At 49.8% G+C, this 17,518-nt stretch overlaps 1 protein-coding gene across 2 annotated transcripts in view; it reads right to left on the bottom strand.

The window, feature by feature from the left end:
• Positions 1–4,670: 4,670 nt before the first annotated feature.
• Positions 4,671–17,518, bottom strand: part of Arhgef37 (Rho guanine nucleotide exchange factor 37) — a 28,420-nt gene continuing 15,572 nt past the window's right edge. For both annotated transcript variants that reach the window (XM_048419275.3, XM_048419279.3), the window contains exons 7-12: positions 17,290–17,400; positions 15,850–16,179; positions 13,564–13,692; positions 11,099–11,294; positions 9,430–9,590; positions 4,671–7,884 (exon numbers count right to left, since the gene is read on the bottom strand). In XM_048419275.3, coding sequence (XP_048275232.3) covers positions 7,675–7,884; positions 9,430–9,590; positions 11,099–11,294; positions 13,564–13,692; positions 15,850–16,179; positions 17,290–17,400 — 1,137 coding nt within the window. In that variant the 3' untranslated portion in view covers positions 4,671–7,674. The remainder of the gene's footprint in view (positions 7,885–9,429; positions 9,591–11,098; positions 11,295–13,563; positions 13,693–15,849; positions 16,180–17,289; positions 17,401–17,518) is intronic.

Here is a 17,518-nt window from a genome sequence, read left to right as displayed (position 1 = left end):
CACCGGCCAGGGCCTCTCGTGGATACAACCTACCAGCTGAGCGGAGGGCAAAAGAGCCTTGGAAATGTTTCCTGCCGCTCACATCTGCCAGGGCAGGAAACCCAGAAGATGGGAGCAAGCCCTCAGCAAGCATGGCTGCAGTTTCTGCCCTCCCTCTGCCTGAGTCACTTCGGGAAATCAGAGATGGCCTCTGTTTGCAGCCACTGGGAAGAGCTCAGATGCCACTCAGGCTCCAAAGAGACCCCGATTCCTGAGGACTCGTGACAAGCACATAGACAGGGCCCTCTACACAGGGGTGTGGCCATCCCTCCTTACCGTGCCTCGTGCAGGGAGGCAAACACCCCATCAACCTTTATAAATTTCCTCCATCTCTTCTCAAGCTCCCCCCAACAGTGACAACTCTGTTGGTTGAGCATAGATGAGCCAAGCACTGGGCAAGGGGATTTATCATTGCGCCATTCACTTTCTCAGGGAACTTTGGTGACTAGCTCTCTGTGGCTCTCACTGGTAGGTGCAAGGAGCTGACAGAAAGCTGACATCAGTAGTAACCATAAGAAGAATGACACCCAGGGGAACCACACGTCCCAAAGATCTAAGGGAGAGAAATTCACGTGCAGTGAAGTCAAGACACAAACCCGTTTCTTCCGGAGAGATCCTCCACCCAGGACAGTCAACCGACATTCAGTCATAGGTACAAAGGTGGGCCTGTTGTAGACCACATAAAGATTTCCATATGAAGAGGAGGGCAAGGCTGGGCATGGCAGCACACGCCCAGAATCCCAGTGCTTCAGAGGCTAAGGAAGGAAAATTGCTGCAAGCGAGGGGCAAGCCTGGCTTAGGACAAAATGAAACAAGCAAAAGTAATAAAAGCCAAACAAAACCTCCGCCCTCTGGCTTAGTTTGAGAAGTCAGCCAGTCTGAAGCCACCAGTGGCACGCAGATGCAGCTAGCAGCAGTTGACTCGGAGCCAGGAAGCTGCAACGCTTTAGATGTGGTAGGCAGCTCCAATCCAATGCAGTCCCCACTCTTCCCTAATGTCCTGCCCCCAGCCTTTCTCTGCCTCCCTGGCCCAGCTACCTGCATTGGCATTTCAGTTTCAGCCCAAGGGTGCCTCCCCAAAACCTCCATGGATGAATGGAAGGGCCCTGCTGCCCCCTGGTGGTCACAATTCACTTATTTTCTCCATTAGCATCAACATTCAACCATTCAAACCCTTTTTGTCTCATTTAATTCTTTTTTAAAAATTCTTTTTTAGGACTAGTTAGTGGAGGCACACACCTCTAATCCCAGCACTCGGGAGACAGAGGCAGGTGAATCTCTGTGAGTTCGAGGCCAGCCTGGTCTACAAAAGCTAGTTCCAGAACAACTAAGACTGTTACACAGGGAAACCCGGTCTCAAAAAAAAAAGGAAAAGAAAAGAAAAGGAAAGGAAAGGAAAGGAAAGGAAAGGAAAGGAAAGGAAAGGAAAGGAAAGGAAAGGAAAGGAAAGGAAAGGAAAGGAAAAAAGATTCTTTTTTAAAAGATTATCTCATTTAATTTTTAAAAAAAATTTAGACTTATCTATTTTATTTTATGTGAGTGTTTTGTCTGCATATATATATGGGTACCACTTGTGTGCCCTCAGAGATCAGGAGAGTGTCAAATTCCCCGCAAGTAAAGTTACAGACAGTTGTGAGCCGCCATGTGGATGCTGGCAACCAAACTCAGGTCCTATGCAAAGAACAAGAGTCCTTAACTGATGACCCATCCCACAGACTCTTGTTTATTCTTTTGGTTTTTTGTTTTGTTTTGTTTTTTGAGACAGGGTTTCTCTGTGTAGCGCCGGCTGTCCTGGAACTTGCTCTTGATCTCTCCATCTCAGGCCAGCCTGGTCTACAGAGTGAGTTCCAGGGCAGCCAGAGATATGTAATGGAGAGACCCTGACTCAAAAGACCTAAAGAAGGAGGAACAGGAAGAGGAAGTGGAGGAGGAGGAGAAGAAACAAGTCTAGGGCCTAAACAGACAGTCAACAGATGCATTTGCCATAGTCTCCATAGAATTTTATTGAGGGCCTCCAACTTGCCCAGCCTCCCCACTAGGCCCCCAAAGTAATGACTTGGAGTTAGCAACTCCTCTCTAGGGACCCCCAGCTCTCACCACTGAGACCTGGTTGCTAGTATGGAAGAGCTGTTTTAAGGATTCTTCTGGCAAAGCAGCTCCAAACACTTCGGACAAGGAGTAACGCAAGAACTTGGGTCCACAGCTACAGCATCTTGGGTGACTAGGATCCTGGACAATCTATTCCCTAAATTTTCTTTTGTTTTTTTTAAACAGTGCTGGAGATTGAACCCTGGGCCTCATGCATGCTAGGCAAGCACTCTACCACCCAGCTTTATCTGTAGCTCACTCATCTGTTTCCTTACCTCCCTCCCTTGCCGCCTCCTTCTTCCTTCTTCCCATCAGTGTAGCACAGGCTGGCTTCTAACTCATAACCTCCACTTCATCCCCAGCATGTGCCAATCTTGTGTGCCATTGCAACTGGCTCATCTGACCTTGTGTCATAATTCCCAAACTTAACTTTCCTATGCAGAAATTTCCTTTCTTGGTGGTGTTAGGAATTAAATGAGAGATGCCAGGCATGGTGGTGCACATGTTTAATCCCAGTACTCAGAAGGCAGAGACAGGTGGATTTCTGTGAGTTTGAGGCCAGCCTGGTCTGCAGAGTGAGTTTCAAGACAGCATGAGTATTATATAGAGAAACCCTGTTTCAAATCCCCTCCCTCAAAAAAAGAGAAGGAAAAAAAGCTGGGTGGTGGTGATGGTTCATGCCTTTGATCCCAGCACTTGGGAAGCAAAGCAGGTGGATCTCTGCGAGTTCAAAGCCAGCCTAGTGAGTTCCAGGAGAGCCAGGGCTGCACAAAGAAACCCTGTCTTGAAAAACCAAAAGAAAAAAATTAAACATAAAATAAATTAAAAACAAAAAGACAGGCACATACTTTTAACCCCAGCACTCAGGAGGAAAAGGCAGGCAGATAAATCTCAGGTTAGCCATGGCTATCTAATAAGACTTAGTCTCAATAAATAAATAAATGAAATTAGGAAAAACAAAACACCAACCTACCATAAAGACTGATTTGTGTTGATCAACCATTTCCGAGCATGGCTGATATATCCAATGTCACTTTATTGATGAAAACTGATCCCCCCACCCCCCGAAACGGATTTCTCTATGTAGTCACTCTCTAGACCAGGCTGGCGTCGAATTCAGAGATTCACCTGCCTCCGCCTCCCAAGCATGGTGGCATGTGCCACCACCCCTTGACTCTGATTTTTCCCTCTCTTGACAGCTGTCAATTTCAAGTAGCTTCTTGGTTGGGGTGGCACCCGGCTCCAGCTTGTCTAGCTCTTGTGCCTGCTGTCACAGTCTCTGTGAGTCTGTGTGAACATCTGCCCTGGTGTGTCTGTGCCGGGCTTCCCAAGAGCAGGCTTCCTCTAGCTGGAGATCTCTCTCCCATTTGGTTTCCTAATCTTACTTCTCTTCAAGGTCCCGAATCTACCCCCATCTCTTCCTGTGAGTCCTACCATGACCATCTCAGCCCCCTAGTCTCCCCCTTGTCTTCGCACCTCTAAGCCTGGTCCAAGGAAGTCCTGTGATGCCAGCAGTACCGAACCCTGCAGGGCCAGAAAGTTGTGTGACCCTAGTATGCCTCCAGTTAGGAGGGGATTTCCTAAAGACGGGGTTTCAGTGTTCCTGCACCTTCTGGGATGTTTGTCTATGCGATATGTATTAAACACCTCTAACTTGGGGCTCATGACAGAGGCTTAGAAGGTTCTGAAAGGAAGTAGCATGCTCTGTCCTTGTAAAGTATAGTCATCTATAGGCACATCAGACACCTAGTCAGAGCCAGGTGATTTCCCAAAAACTGCAGCCCTGAGCATTTCACTCCTCTCCTTTAACTGCTTCAGTGGCTCCCATAGACAATCTGAAACTCTCTGCTTTGCTGGCTTGACTAACCACCTGCCCCCTCTCTTTTTTATTATGTATACAGTGTTCTGTCTGCACGTTTGCCTGCACGCCAGAAGAGGGCGCCAAATTTCATTCTAGATGGTTGTGCACCACAATGTGGTTGCTGGAAATTGAACTCAGGACCTCTAGAAGAGCACTCAGTGCTCTTAACCTCTGAGGCCATCTCTCCAGGCCCCAACTAACACGTCTCTTACTGCCTCTGCCACATCCCTCCACCCCTGCATTCTGGCTCCATAGTCTTTCAGTTTTGCCGTCTGCTGCCACCTCTAGTTTTTGCGTACGCCTTCCTGATCACCTAAGCTCAGGTGTTCATTGGGCCTGAAGTCATATATCACTTCCTTTAGGAAGCTTTCCTTGGTCACCAAGTCCAGGCCAGAGCTCAGCACCTCCCTTGGGCTCCAGCTTCTGCCCTATCCCTATCCTGACACTTATACTCAGAACCGGGGGCTGACTTGTCTACCTCCCTACCCAGACTCCGGGTAGAGTTCAGAAATGACACAGTTCATCTATCTGATGTCTTCCTGTATACCTAGCATTGATGCCCAAATCTTGGAGGCACCAAGGGTGTGCAGCCAACACTCGAATAAAAACATGAATGAACAAGGCGCCATTTCCATATCTAGCAGGACCGGTGAATGAACAGTACACTAGGCAGCGGCAGGAGTCACGGAAAGCCCTTTATTGCCAGCAGTTCACATCATGCTCATCACACTAACCAAGGATTCATTCGTCTCTCCTTGGATAACACAATCTCCTTGTGTCCTAAACTAAGGTGGATCTCAACGGGTTAATGGATTCTGTCTTCACTTTGAGGAACAAGGATACCATGTAAACTCCTGGGAGTTCTGTTCCATTCTTAGGCAAGTGTCTTTGTGAGTGTGCACGTGACAGCCCAAGAGTGAAATAAATAAGACACAGTGCGATGGCTCTAGGCATTGGGGGCAAAAGGCACATTACACAGAGTCCCCTGGAGACAATCCAGGCCACGCTCCATCTTCTCAGCATGCCTTCTCTCACTCTCCAGTGACTTTTAATCTCACTGCTGGTCTGAGAAACCATAACCCACATGTACTGAATACATTTTTATTTCCCCTTCACGAGATAGCCTTGGTTCTAAGTGTATTTCATTTTTCTCCCTTATGCCTACAAGAACATCCAATTTTGTTCAGGTCCCTTTTAATGGCACTTAATAAATACATATTCTGGGACCTGACAGAACAGGCTGTCCTATTTCAAACTGCCTCTAAAGCTTCCTGCTTAGACAGCTAGCGTAAAGCTCAGCTGGGGCACAACCTAACCTTTCCTGCCTCTGTCCCCAGGTCTAGCTGGTTACCTCTGCATGTCTAGGGCAGAGGTCCTGAAGGCAGCTGCCTGTGAGATTCACCTGGTTACCTTGCTGAAGCCCAAGGCCACGGCCATGCCCAACCTGAAAACATCAGCTGTCTCTGGGTGGGCTCCTGGTTTGCTGCGGCGTAGAGCTACCCAGGTCATTGCAGCGAGCAGCCATGCTAAGAACCCCAGCTAGAGTCTCAACATACAATGAGCTGTCAACCAAAATGAGTGGAAGCTACAGGTACAGGTCCTGCTTTGCCATCTGTCTGTCCATGCTTCCTCTTTGTACCAGGAGGCTGAGAAGGAAACAGAAAGGAAAAGGGAGCTGAGAACATCTTTGAGTGAGCCTGAGATTGGGAAACGGACTGGGGAGTCTTGCTCTTGCGTCAGACAGGCTTCGTGCTTTAACAAGCCCGGGGGAGGCGCATTGCAGATGACCTGACACAGACAAGGATGTCTTTCTCAAGAGCCCAACCAGTGCCAGAGCTAACAGACACCTGAGCTGTAAAACAGATGTCGTCCTGAAAACGCTGAAATAGCTACCTGTTTTACACTCTGGCTCAAGAGGGTTGATCCCTAATCTGTCAATTGTACAAAGGTCACAGTGGGTCACCTTTTTCAATCTTGGGATCTTCCAATGACTCTTGACCTAAAGAAACAGCCGAGGGACATTGTGCAGTAGTAACTACACCCAGCGCTGCCCCAGTCGGTCTGTCATCCCAGAACAGGATCTACTTTTAAGGGGCTTCTGTTTCCAGATTTGAGAAATGCCTTGCTCACCAAGTACTAGGCACTGGGACTTTGGCCAGTTAGACCGTACTCCAGTCAGATGTCATGCAACCACCAGCTACAGACAATTACCGTGCATTTATCATGGTCCCAGGAGATTATATCATCTAGTTAACTAACCTTGTTAGTTTGCACACTCCATTAGGTTTATAGAAAACAAAATCCCCTAACAGGGCATGTCTCAAAATGTTAGGCCATGTAGACGGGACCTCGAAGCAGAGCATGGGTTTAAGGAAGGAAAGGGCACTGTTGGCACAGACTTGAGAGGTGGTAACAGGACTGCTTCACTCTGCTAACCCAGGCCAGCCAAGGACTGGGCCAGCCTGATGCCACTGACCATATTTGCATGGGTGTCACCCTTCCTGGTTGACAAGGGGCCTCTGCATCCTCAATCTCTTGTCGTCCTTACTGTACCCTATGACTTAGTTTCTTCTTGGTGGAAAACTGCAGTTGTATCCTGTGCCTAAGACCCCACATTCACCTCACAACGGTTCTCTGCTGCCTCCAGACCTTGAGGCAAACCTAGTCCACCTGGTTCTTCAATCCAGCACTGGGAAAGCAAGCTGTTCCTCTCCTACCGAACCCACCAAGCCAGCAGTCACCTATCTCACAGAGCTTCCCCTGCGATTGACTGCCAAGTCCCTTTGTCGCCTAGTCCAAAGAAAACAGCAACGGGAAACACCGTTGCCATCAGCCCCACGCATCCTGCTAATCCACCCTCAAATCTCCATCTTCCCTGGAACCACCTCTGAGTTTGTATGCACATTCCAGAACTGTGCTTAGGTCATGCCCATTCCCAGAGCCAGTGGAGAACCGCCTGGGCCCAAGGAGAACCCTTGAGCAGGGTTCTCCACAGTTCACTGTCCGCAGTAGCTCGACTCGAGGCAACAAGAAAGGAAAGGTGACTGGTGAGCAATGGTGGCTCCTGGCAGGGCTGTGGGAAGTGGACTACTGAGCCAGGCAGCTCTTCCTCAGTGATGCCCCCACCTGCGGCTACCTGGTACACAGGCAACATTCATCCCAGGCATGAAAGAGGCAAGAGGCACAGGTGGGACCAGCTTCAAGCTGTGGCAAGTCCTAGCTAAGTCCTAGCGTGGAGGTGGCTTCTTCGTGCAGATGAGTGACAATGCTGGAAACCGCCCACTGTGGCCACCCACACCAGGCTTCTGTAAGGACCGCCCACTGTGGCCACCCACACCGGGTATTCTGTAAGGACCGCCCACTGTGGCCACTCACACCAGGCTTCTGTAAGGACCGCCCACTGTGGCCACCCACACCAGGCTTCTGTAAGGACCGCCCACTGTGGCCACTCACACCAGGCTTCTGTAAGGACCGCCCACTGTGGCCACTCACACCAGGCTTCTGTAAGGACCGCCCACTGTGGCCACCCACACCAGGCTTCTGTAAGGCCTCGGCACCACTTCCTCCTGCCTTCTGAGTGCCCTCCGCTCCTCTCCCACCCCATGTGCTTTGCATCAAGCCTGCTAGGTCACACAGCCTTGAAGCCTCTCCCTTTCCCTAGAAATGGGGGCTCCAAAAAGGGCGTGCTAAGAGGTCAGGCTCCAGCCCCAGGGAGCTGGGCTCGGGGTCCTGGCCAGAAAGTTGGAAGGCACGTATCCCCTCTGTCCATTCACTTCCACCAGGCTCCATTCTGGGTTCCCCTTCTTGTCCTGGGCTTCTAGGATGGTTACCGGCTGGCCTGCCTGGAGACTCAGTTCGTGGGTGCTCCTGGCCACAAAAGGGTACACTGCCACCACCTGAAACACACGGGAATGACATGGAAATGGTCAGGATGCCAGACAGCTGAACTCAGTCCATCAAGGGTGTCGTCCTCACACACACACTAGTCTCTACTGCTGGCCGTGCATCACTTCCCAAGCGTTCTTAGCCCTGAAGACGCTATGCCCACTAGCACTGTGGCTAGTAATTACTGTGTGGTCATCATTGTTCTAACAGTTTTCTAGGCTTTGGTTTTTAACAATGCCACCCCATTTTTTTTTCCCCAGAAATTGAGACTTAGGAAAGTCAGGAACTCACAATTATGACAATCACATAGCTAAACAGTCAAGTCTGCCTGATTTCAGAACAAGGGTTTTTTTGTGATAGGGTTTCTATGTTTAGCTGTCCTGGAACTCACTTTGTAAACTAGGCTGGCCTTGAACTCTCAGAGATCTGCTGGCTTCTACCTCTCGAGTGCTCAGACTAAAAGTATGTTCCACCATCTGGTAGAACAGGTGTACTTGAACCCCCTACAGCCACGTCTGTGGGTAGCCTCAGCAGCCTCTCCCTTCCCTGATCTAGGGAGCTGGCTTATCTGTCCAGCCCAGTGTTAAACCTGGAATAGTGAGATTTGGGAAACATGGCTCCTTGTTAGGGGAAAAATTGAACCTGAGAAAACAATAAGAAGGGAGGTTGATGGTAGAGCACACCTTTAATCCCAACACTCAGGGAGGCAGAGGAAGGTGGATCTTTGTGAGTTCAAGGCCATCCTGGTCTACAGAGTGAGTTCCAGGTCAACCAAAGAAACACTGTCTCGAAGGAAAAAGGGTGGGGAGCATTAATCAAACTACTGTCTAACTTCCCTATGCCTCATTGTGATCATCTACAAGTGTCAATAACAACATCCTACCCTTTAGGATGTGGGATTCCCCTCTGTATGCTGTGAATACCATTGGTTAATAAAGAAGTTGTTTTGAGCTCGTGATAGGGTAGAGCAGAGCTAGGTGGGGGAGGGGGAAAACTAAACTGAATGCTGGGAGAAAGAAGGCGGAGTCAAGAGAAGTCATGTAGCCCCGCCAGAGATGGATGCCAAAACTTTACTGGGTAAGCCACAGCCTCGTGGAGATATACACAGATAATGGAGATGGGTTAATTTAAGATAGGAGTTAGTGTATGTTTGGCCAACTCTCTATTCCTGGAACTCTGGACCTGGGCACAGCAGGGAACTTTGCATCTACTCACACACTCACACCGATAATCCAATCACCATTTCCCCCAGGGTGTAAGCTGGAAAGGACCAGGACCCTGTCTGTCACCTTCACTCTCATTTAGTACCACACCTGGCAAATGCTGAGTGAATGGAGGCCTCCTGTTTGCCCTGCTGGTGGGGGTGATGGATTGACTCCCTGATGTTCACATGGGAAGTCCCTCTCTCTGAGTCCCAACCCCTGGCCAGGATAAAAACTCCTCACTGGTTACAGCCTGACCTTGCAAGGAGCAGGCCCTTAATCGTAGAGGAAAGATCCAAGCCCTAGTGTAAGCAGATGACGGGTGGCAAGCCCTCGGCCCTCTCTCAGACTCACCTGGGTCACAGTTGGGACAGTGGGGACAGAGGGCTGGGTGGGCTCTGGAGCTGGAAGCCAGTAGTCTTCGTGAGTGCCTGTCTGGCCCCCGAGCTCCTTCTCACTGGGGATGATATGGTGGTACAGCTGGAGCTTTCCAGCTGGCACATATCCCCGGTGTCCTAGGAAACATACAGAAGGGTCAGTGGCTGCCAGTCAGCTTCCTAGCCTTTTAGTGGTGGGGAAAGCCAGTAAATGTGCGTGCCTGGCTTCCTGGCATTAAAGGGACGGTACAAGATCATTCGGGAACCCCGAGAGCTCCCTCCACCGCCCCACCTGTATTCACTGTTCCTAGCTGCTGCTGGCTCACCCCTCCAGGACAGAGGTTCTCCCTTGGGATAGCCCACGGGATCTGAAACATCTGGCAGATGAAGTTCATCCTTGAGCTGGCATGACAACTGTTTCCCATGGGTGGCACTACGGCTCGTGTCCCTCTGGTGGCCACCCAGAGCAAGGCTGCTTCCCCAGCTCTCCTCAGGACCAGGACAGCCTTCTACTGGTGATGCTGTCCTGGGCTCCTTCTGGCCAGCATCTACCCTTGCGCTGCCCAGCTGCTGTCATCATGAACATCCATCACTTCCTGCTTCCCAGGTAAAGTTACAGTCTCCACACCAATCTGAGGTCAGTCTGTGTCACTGTCACTACCTCTGTCCCTGCTTATGCAACTGAGCTCAGCCTCCCTGAGATCACCCAGGCAGGAAAAGCCCAGAACCTTCCTCTAATGCTCCATATTATTTCCCCACAGATGTGTTTTTCATCCGTACCACTTTCTATTTTATTTATTTCTCAAATTTATTATTATTATTTTAAGACAAGGTCTCACTGTATGGTCCCTAGATCTCTCTAGACAGTCAGGCTGGCCTTGAACTTGTGGTCATCCTCCTGCTTCTGCCTCCCAAATGCTGGGATAATAGGTGTGCACCCACCATACACTGCTCCACTCGATTTGTAAAACCTGGCTCGCTTTCTAAAGCTTGGCCTTATGCCATGTAGTAATATCAATACAATCATGAGCTTGTGGCCTAGCTGCATTTTTTATAATACACATAAAAGTGCTTAAGTAGCTATTATATCACTGTGGAACAGTGGAACAACTGCCTGCGGGTCTCCAACAAGAATCCTGTGCAGCCCTCACGTTTCCAAGACACTGCTGGGCTATTTTGTTAGCCTGGGCTCACACTAGAGCTTCCCTTCACCCCAGTGACACGTGAAACCCAGATCTTAGCAGCACATCCCAAGGCCATGACCAGTAGAGATCTTACTGTCCCAGGCCTAAACCAGATTCTGAGAGTGCGGCTGGAATCCGATCAGCCCTTCTCATCACCCATCTGTATTTTTCAAGGTACTATTCAAGTTACTTCCACACATCGTGTCACCCAATAGCTTGTAAGTTCTCAAAGGCTAGTCTTACTTGCACAGCACCCAGGAACTGGATGGGGAAGTTAGCCTGAATCTTATCAACATTTCAAGTACCACTGAGTAAGCGGATTGAGCCACTGCATCTGTCTCTGGCCTCCTGTCTCCTGAATTTGCACAGCCAGATTGGCACACACGAGCATCCATACCTCCCTATCAGCTCTTGGCAGCTGGCTCTCCCAAAAGGGGATGAAGAGCTTAAAGGTCCACATACCCCCTGTGTCCACCAGCCAGCGACTGCTGTTGCCTTTGGTATCCTTGTTTTGTAGAAGGGCCACAATTTGACCCCGTGGCAGTGTCAAGTCCAGAGGCCCAGTCCCATTGATGTCGCTCGTCACCTGGTATAGCTTCCCGGGGCCGTATCGGGTCAGGAGAGACTGAAGCTGGTGTTCAGAGCCTGGGAGGAGTGGCTGAGGGAGCAGAGCACAGACACAGGAGCTTGTGTTAAGTGTTGGCTGGTGCCAACGTGAGCTGAGACTCTTGTCCGTTCCTACCTGTCACTGAAGGGTCTATTCTGATGGGAACAACCATTCCCTCTACGACATGGCTGGCCCTCAGCTTCCAATGGCATTTTAGAAGAAACTTTCAGTTAATTCAAGTGTGGCTATCTGTCAGTTATAGAACTGATAGCACTGGGCCCCAAATTCTGTGCATAACCCCCAGCTAGTCATTCCACAGGAAATGCCTTATCCAGGTCTTTGAACCATACAAGGTTGTGGGCTTCATGGTACATTAGGCCTTAGTCATCTGGCTTCTTCAGAGGCCAATACAGGACCACACTAGCCCCTAGCACACCATGGATGAAGGACAGCTAGCTGTGACTCAGAGTGTTTCCACTCCACAAGTATTGGGCGCCTACTGTGTGGAAGGCATCAGAGCACGTTTTGTACAGGACACGATGCACTGGTGCAGCAAGAACATACAGCAGGGGGCTGGAGAGATGGCTCAGTGGTTAAGAGCACTGCTTGCTCTTCCAGAGGTCCTGAGTTCAATTCCCAGCAACCACATGGTGGCTCACAAACATCTACAGTGATATCTGGTGCCCTCTTCTGGCCTGCTAGCATAATGCAGGCAGAGCGCTGTATAAATAAATGAATAAAATAAAAACCTTAAATAAAAATAAATAAAAACCTTTTTAAAAACATACAGTAGAGTTTCACTCAGAAATTATCATTTTGCTGGAGAGAGAGATTTAGGATCTCAGTTCCTTTCCAAACTGCCTGGCATTTCCGTTGTTTTTCCATTCACTATTTTCAGCAAAAGTTTTACCAAGATGGGGTTCAAATATGATTATATTCCCTTTTGTAAAACCAAGGGGAAGCCAAATGTGCAAATATATTACCATAGTCTCTGCTTACACTGTGTGTATGCCTGTGTGTACTCTTGGCACTGAATGTGGTTATTTTGGACTGGGGAGGTGTTGGGTAAAGGGCAGGTAGACATCCATGTCCATCAGGGACATTTGGGCATAGACCCCGGCCCTGGCATTGATGCAGAGTCAGCATTGAGAACCAGAATGTACACCTTTGATCCCAGCACCTGGGTAGCAGAGGAAGGCGGCTCTGAGTTCAGGGCCAGCCTCGGCTACACAGTGAGTTCTTGTCTCAAAAGTCAGCAAAAAACAAAACAAAACAAAACAAAAAAAACCCTGTCACTACAATTCACAAAACCAGGGATGCAAGACCCTGTGTCTTCTTTCTTAAATCCATCCAGTCTCAACCAGTTCAGAGGAGGACAGCACCTGGGAGTCCCCAGAGAAGGTACACAAAGACCGCCAGGACTGCCCCTGTCTAGAGCCACCCTACTTCTGCGGCTTTCATGTCTGCAGCCAGAACAGGGAAGAACTCCGAGGTCTGTGCTGCAGGGAGGGAGGCTGAGAGGGGTGTCCCTCATACAAACTGCAGCGCAGAGGATCACCTGTTTCTTCTTTTTGCTTCGTTTTCACGTGACTTACAACTGTTTTCTGTGGTAAGAATAATAGACTGCTTCTCCAACAAGAAAGATTTTAAGGATAAACAGAAAGGAGGTTCCCAGTGTGCATTTTCTGTCCCCTCCCATTCCCCCTAGTTGCATGGCCTCCTTGTGAGAACTTGCTGAAGCTTGAGGGTGGAACAGAGGACCGCAGGAGGTAGCCTCCCCTAAGTGGCTGCCCTCTGCCCTCTGCCCTCTGCCAGTCATGGAGACTGCCTTTACCTGCCCCACTTGCTTCTCTGCATCCCGGAACCTCTGGTCCCTTCAGGGACGTCACGTGCTGGCTTGAGATTTCACCTCTCATGTGTGACTCAAGCACTTTCAGTTTTCTCAAATCCAGATGTCACCAGATTCCTGGAGCCCTCTCTCTTCACAGCTGCCTCAGACTAAGCCCTAGCTTTGTAGCAAGTTCAAGGCCAGCTTGAGGTATATGAAAATCTATCTGAACAAACAAATAAAATCAACAGAAAGTAAAATAAAATGCAATAACACAAGCTGCCTAGGTGTGCTGTTCAAGTGGATTAGGAGATAGCCTCTGTGTGTGTGTGTGTGTGTGTGTGTGTGTGGATATGGGTTTGGTTTATTTTTTTTTTCCACAGAAAGAGACAAGAAGAAGAAATGTTTCCATGAGTAACAGGAAAGTAGTAAGAGAAAGGAGTGAACGAAGCTCACCCCACTGCAGAACAGCTGACTTCAGGAGACACTTACCTGAGTGGTAGGGGGTGGCAGGACCTTCTCAAAGCTCTCTTTAACGAAGCGGAGCTGGCTGCTGTTCTGGCCTAGTGTGTCCTCCAGCAGCTTCCGGAAGTCCGGCTCCGAAACGTGGTAGTGAGGCAGCTGGGTGGGAAGATGCTGTCAGCAGAGCCTCTGCAGGAGAAGGGGCCCAGGGGTGCCTGGGCACCCACCCTCTAGTCCCAGATATCTGGTTGCTCTTTTTGTCTGCCCACTGTCCTGTCCCCTATGCTGCCGTGATTCGATCAAGGGAGAACAAGGGACTTAGGCCAGGCCCTTCTGTCAGATGTGATGTGCAAAGGCTTAGAACATGGCTGTTCCCCTTCCCTTGGATTCTGAGGAGTAAAGGTACAGGCTTGAGCCTTCTCTGCCTACCACCACACAGAAACAAAGCCTGCCTGAAAACCAGCCCAGCCAGGAAGGCAAACAGGCAGGAGATGGAGAGAAAGGCAGCATCCAAACAGTGCAAGTCTATAAGTGGCTGTGCTCAAGCCCTGGCCCCTCCTGGGGTCAGGTCACTCTGTTCTCTGTGCCCCACCTACTTTAGCATAGCTTATATTGTTTATAACCTAGAGAGTTCTGAGCTCTCCCGTGAGGTGCCAATCCTGTTAAGGCTAAGGCTCTCCCACATTCTCATCAGACAGCTCAAGAGTGAGTGAGATCCCACAGCCAACAGATGTGTCCCACCCTCTGGGTTATTGCCAGACTCCTCGCTTTTACTTGTGATGGACATGGCTTTTCTCTTGGGGTGCAGAAAGAAGACAGTTTTTGCCATGCACTGCAGGAGTGAGACCAGGTGACTGACCCACTGGATACATTCAAGGGCGGATTGGCAGCAATCCTAGGCAAGCCCTGGCCATCTATAGCACAAATCAATCAGAAGACACCCCCACTGCTTCTCCCCTTCCCCACCCCTGCCATACATACACTTCCTATGGCTATAAACCTCCCTAACGCTGCCATTCCTAGCCCCGCCCACCCAAACTGCCGACTGGTAGAAATGGGAGGAATAGTCAAAGAATTAGCCAGTCAAATTCATTCTTTTCGCACTGGGCCTGAGGCAGAGCCCTATACAAAATACTGATGAGGGCCAGAAGAGGGACCACTCATATCCTTGCCGCCCAGTCCCCAACTGAGGGAAACGTGGATCCCCATTGCTCCAGCAGAAGGCAGGCTCTGGTAAGGACTGAGCAGCAACATGTCTGAAGTTCTGTTGGTAAGGGTAAGGACGGGAAAGCGCCCACTCCTCCAGAGCAGCAAGAAGTCTGGGGGCTTCCTGAAAAGAGGGGTTCATCTGTCACTGAATGGCAGACACAGAGAGGCCTGGGGGACAGCTGAGGAGGTATTTCCAATTGAAAAGCTTGTAGAAAGAGACACGGTGGCACTCAGGCAGTGTATTGGAGGGAGGGGCATGGGGCCCTGGATTGAAGAGTTGGCTGACTGGAGTGGGGAGGTGGGGAGGTCAGGAGATAGGAAGCGGAAGAAGAGGGAGAGTCGGGGATGGGGAATCAGCTGACAGGGAAACACAGAAGGCAAGGCATGGAAATGGCTCCCAAGGCTTGCTTCATGAGCCATTCAGCTCTGACACAGACATTCCAGAGTAAGATGTGGAACTGCCGCCAATCCCTCCTGGACCAGCTCGTGGTGGTGGCTTGTGTAGCGCTCTTTAAAGTCTATTCATGCCTTCAGCTGATAGATCCTTCTGAAAGACTCTTGAGCCCCGTGTTCAGAGTTCTATCACTGCACAGTCAGGGATCAAAAATCTACTGTTCGCTGTGCATCTGCGCACGAGCCGCTTTCCCTCTCTGGGCCTTGGCTTCTCTAATATGAAAGGACCACATAATGTACAGGATTGGCCTGAGGGCTGAGGGAGACACTGCCTGGAAAGGGGGCCAAACAGGCAGACCACAAGTGCTCGCCAAGAAATGACTGCTAGCAGTACCAGGAGGAGACCCAGCTGGACACATCTACTCCTGACGAGAAGTAGACTCCTATCTCTGCCACCATCTCGTCCTCTCCTTCAGGGATGGGTCTGAGCAACTTCCCTTGCTCCCGAGTCCCAGGATGACCTAGGGTGGCCTAGAGTTCAGCCTGGCCTCTGTCTCCACTAACTGAAGGAAGGAGAAAAGGCATGAGAAACATCTCGAGAATCTCTGCTAGGTCCTAGGTCCCAGTGGCCTATTTATCTCCATTTCTGCCCTGACAACAGCTAGGGGCTTGCCTGACTATGCTCTACCGCAGCCTTAGTCCCAGCAGCCTTACCAGGGCCATGCTGCTCTCTGCCCTTCGCAGGACCTGATCAGCAAGGTCCTTCTGCAGGAACACGAATGTGCACAGGATCTGGCCCAGCCATTGTGTGACTAGTTGGTTAAACTGCGGGAGCTCGGCCACTAGCATGGAGTTGAGTGCCTGGTACGTGTGCCGGGCTGCCTCCTCCTCATAGGTCACACTGCCCACATCCAACAGTTTCTCTTCCACTCGCTCGAAGTCCAAGAGTTTGTCCAGACGCTTCTTGATCAAGTTCTGAGGGCCAACCAGGGCTCTGGCCAGGCTACACAGTGGGTCCCATACTAGGCCTTTCAGTCGCTGCTTCTGCAGGGAGAGGAGAAGTTGAGAGGTGGGATAGGAGGTAGCAAAGGGCAGGGGCTTGGAGGATGCTGGGGGCAGGGAGCTGGAGTTCCAGGCCCCCTCCATTGACAACCTATAACTTGTAACATATCCTAATCTCCACCTGCCTAAACTGTGGATCACAATCCATGCAGGGTTGAGAATGAACATGGGTGTTGGAAAAGATTTGGCAACAGTAAAGGTTTTCTGAACGTATGATAACCCAAAATTCTGAAATGTGTTTTTATGTGAAGTGATGGTCCCAGCATTGATGATTATAAAATCAAAATATTCATCAACTCTGAGACTCTTTGAAGATGTTCTGTGTCTTGAGATCTTATATCCGTATCAAGTATTAGGCCAAGATATAACCCCTTATTTAAAAAGAAGCAGCACATCATCCCATTAGTGCACAGATTTTCTACTTTTAATAGTCAAATTATATGCAAACCAAAGAATTATTTTAAAATAAACTTATGATTTATTATCAGGAAATTTGTACACCCACTATATATACCTATATATCCAGGTCACATAAAAGTTCCTCAGGTAATGAGGTTGCTGTGGAAATGCTTCAGAAGCCTTGCTCTAACCTCGCCGAGTCTTGGCTTATGGTTTGATCATGCGGATGGTATGCAGTGTACACAGAGCGCAGCCCAGGGAAGGGTCTCAAATTCCTGGCACATAATAACCAGTGTTGTTATTATGTAAAGTGCTAGAAACAGATTTTGCATAGAATGCTGCTTTGTAACTCAGACCTCATCTGTGTAAATGACCCAGAAGATGGCGCTCTCTGGGCCTCGAACCCCCATTAGCAGAATGGGGCTATTAATAGTGTCTCTCCCCAAAGCACATGTCGAGGGGTAAATGAGGTCAAGAATGGAAAAGGTGGGCACGGCGCCTGGTACAGGGTGCGGCTGGCTGCACATCGGTTGGGCTATTTTTATCAGTAAGTGCAGGAATAGCACTCCCTTCCCTACTGGATATGACAATTGTATAAGTGCCTGACTTCTAAATATTACTCTTGTCGGAGCCACCACCTGCTTATCAAAGGAGAGGGGAAGGGGCGGGGGGAGGAGTAGAAATCCCACTCACAAACTGCAGGAAGGCCTCGAGCTGAAGGTCCCTTGCTAGACTGCAGTACTGTTCGGCAGGACCCCCGGCAATGTCCAGACTCGATTCGTGTGGCCGGAAGCAGAGGAAAGCCTGGGACCAATGAAGACAGGTGCTTAGGTCCCACCATGGCCGTCTTACTCCTAACCCACCAATTCAGCAGACCTCCCAGGCAATTTTCCAGGCCCTCTACATAACAACCAAGCACATA

This window comes from Myodes glareolus, chromosome 13 (genome assembly GCF_982192425.1).
Source record: "Myodes glareolus chromosome 13, mMyoGla1.1, whole genome shotgun sequence".
Lineage (NCBI taxonomy): Eukaryota > Metazoa > Chordata > Mammalia > Rodentia > Cricetidae > Myodes > Myodes glareolus.
The sequence above is the reverse complement of the archived record's forward strand: the minus strand, read 5'-3'. Positions and strand labels throughout refer to the sequence as shown.